At 26.6% G+C, this 2,749-nt stretch overlaps 1 protein-coding gene across 1 annotated transcript; it reads right to left on the bottom strand.

The window, feature by feature from the left end:
* Nucleotides 1–1,455: 1,455 nt before the first annotated feature.
* LOC105625451 (adenylate kinase 8-like) lies at nucleotides 1,456–2,499 on the bottom strand (the record flags this gene model as incomplete). Its single annotated transcript, XM_012206779.1, has 4 exons — nucleotides 1,456–1,722; nucleotides 1,956–2,130; nucleotides 2,196–2,305; nucleotides 2,408–2,499. Coding segments are annotated over 4 exons (644 nt in total), but the record flags the coding sequence as incomplete, so codon positions are not given.
* Nucleotides 2,500–2,749: the final 250 nt, after the last annotated feature.

Below are 2,749 nucleotides of genomic sequence, written 5' to 3'. Positions count from 1 at the left end.
TAATATATATATATATATATATATATATATCTGTTTTTTAAATAATTTCTAATTGTTTAGAGCAAATTATAATTGTGTAATATTACTTATTAATATTAATTTATTAATAATTTATTAATATATTAATTTTTAAATAAATATTGAATAAAGTTTTTTAGAAAAAAAAATATTTATTATAAATAAGGAAATTTAATGTATAAATAAATTATTCAGTTAAATTAAATTTAACATATATCGGAATCTTCAGATATAATAAAAAAATGAGTGAAAGATAGCTTTGACTTTCGCTTGAAGATGATAGCCGTAACTCGAACTTTGTCTGAGAAGGCTGACCATTTACGTCACCTTTATATGCCAGGGTTAAATTAAATAATACAGCATTTTGAAACGTTATCAAAAATTTAGATTTTAAACTGATAGCACGAAAACATATCAGACTAGCTGCGCTTCTTCCCTTATAGAAATTTAATACTAATACTGACCAATTAATCAGTTATTTTGAGTATTAAAACTTTTATTAATACTTTTTAGTACTCAAACTAAGATTAATTGACCAATACTAGTATTAAATTTTTACAAGGGTTTAATCTTTTTAAACGGAAGAAACTGCTACTTAATTTTAATCATGTTACATTTAATTATTTCTATCTAAATTTAATAAATAACATTAATTTATAAATTGAATTTCTTCACATATCGACTACATTTTTTTCTAAAGAAACTGCGGGATTTAAATATTTAAAGTTATCGGATAACGTTATAAAATTGAAAAGTTAGTAATAACATTTACGAAAAATCAATCAAATTTTGATATGAATCATTATTTTAATGTAATCTTTACGACATTTAAATGATTAACATACAAAAATATTCGATTCTTCAACTTAAATTTTTATTTTATCAGAAGAAATTTCAACTCATTCACCCCTGGTATTCACAATTCAGAAGCTCAGATCGTATTACGTCATCGCTTCTATTATTACGTAGTGTTACATCGTCATAACCATCGTCATAATCGTTTATGGACTATGTTCCGCTTCGTGACGTCGCGAAGATGAGATACTTCGCATGCCAGGATCGCATGATTTTCCAGGAGCGCCTCCGATTTTCTATCTTTATCGTAAAAAGATCTATATTATCCATATAATATAACTCTTTCATTTTTTTTTTATTAAAATTTTAGTTTACCAATCTTTTATCAATTTAGACACATCTCTCTTGAGGAGAATTAAAGTGTGATTTAAAATATAATGAAAAAAAGTATGGAATATTGAATTCTAAATAAAGTTTCAGCGAAGAAAATGGACCCCATTTTCAAGTTTGATTGACAACGAATATAGAGAGAAAAGAAAATTGAAAAAAATTACATAACGATTAGAGAACTGTGTTTTATACATTACAAACTGAAATATTATTTGTTATTCATGTTTGCACATAAGAATGATTTGGAGGTCATTAAATAAAAGAATATTTAGGCTCTGGCGCTCGTATGTCATCGAAGATGTTTAGGTCGGGTTCGTCGTCAGGCTCAAATTCGATGTCCATTGGATCGATCGTAGGAGGTGGATAGGGAATCCTGGGTTTCGCAGACGGTGCTGAACGTATCAGACACGCTTCCAGTCTTTCCTTCACACACTTTCTGTCACCTGTCGCATTTATTATGGACGCAGTTTCCCCCGCGTATTGCAATATGGCATCTATATTTTCTTTGTATTCCTGAAGCTACATTTTGCGAGTAACAACAGAAATAATTATAATAATAAATCAAGTAAGATATATAAATATAATTTATATCTAAAAAATAAATAAAATTAAAAATGCAGTTTAATTGTTAACAGAAAAGATTTATAATTTATCATTTTTATCATTCACGTTTCTCAATTATAGATAATAAAATAAAGTATTATTTAAACTTTGAATAAGAAAATTTTTTTAAGACATAATACGGTATTTACATCTTGTTCGATGATGTTTTTATAATTATTGGAATGAACATCTAATTTGTAGTCAGGATCTGTCACCGAAAATTCACACGATGAGAACTCATGCTCGCTTTCAGTGCTAAAGTTGCATTCACGATTTAAGAGTCTTTCTCTGCACGTTTGTAGGTCTATTTTAAGGACAATGACTCTGAACATAATTTCAAAAATCGTAATTATTATAGAATTTCTGGAATTGTTTCTTATAAGATTTACCTATTGGGTGGTGTAGATATCATATCTAGGAGTTTGAATTCTTCCACAGTTTTAGGATAACTTGTCAAAATCCATCCTCTCTTAAGACACTCAGACCCAAGTACATACCGCTGGAAATAATGACAATGCAAATACGATGCCAAATCAATTTAATGTTTTTTAGCGAACTATAATTACACCTCAATAATTTGTATTCGTGTTTCTGATTTTACTTTCTGTGCGCATCTGTGATCGCACATTCGCAGCATTTCATCTAAAGCCGTCTCTCGTAAACATGCTTCTTTCAAGATATTATTGAAATCAACTGTAAAAATATATATATTTTTATTTGAAATATTATTATTATTATTATTAAGAACAAACTTGTCTAATTAAAGAATAATATATTGACAAAAATGATTGCAAAATGTAATATTAGAGATGAATAAATCTTCCTAATAAAATATATGTATAATTTTTAGAAAAAGTATTAAAATGTTACTAAGTAATTTTATATATATATATATATATATATATATATATGTGTATATATATATATATATNTATATTATACA

The sequence above is a fragment of the Atta cephalotes genome (assembly GCF_000143395.1).
Source record: "Atta cephalotes unplaced genomic scaffold scaffold01627, whole genome shotgun sequence".
NCBI classification, from domain to species: Eukaryota; Metazoa; Arthropoda; class Insecta; order Hymenoptera; family Formicidae; genus Atta; species Atta cephalotes.
Note: the sequence above shows the minus strand (reverse complement) of the source record. Positions and strands in the feature narration are given on the sequence as shown.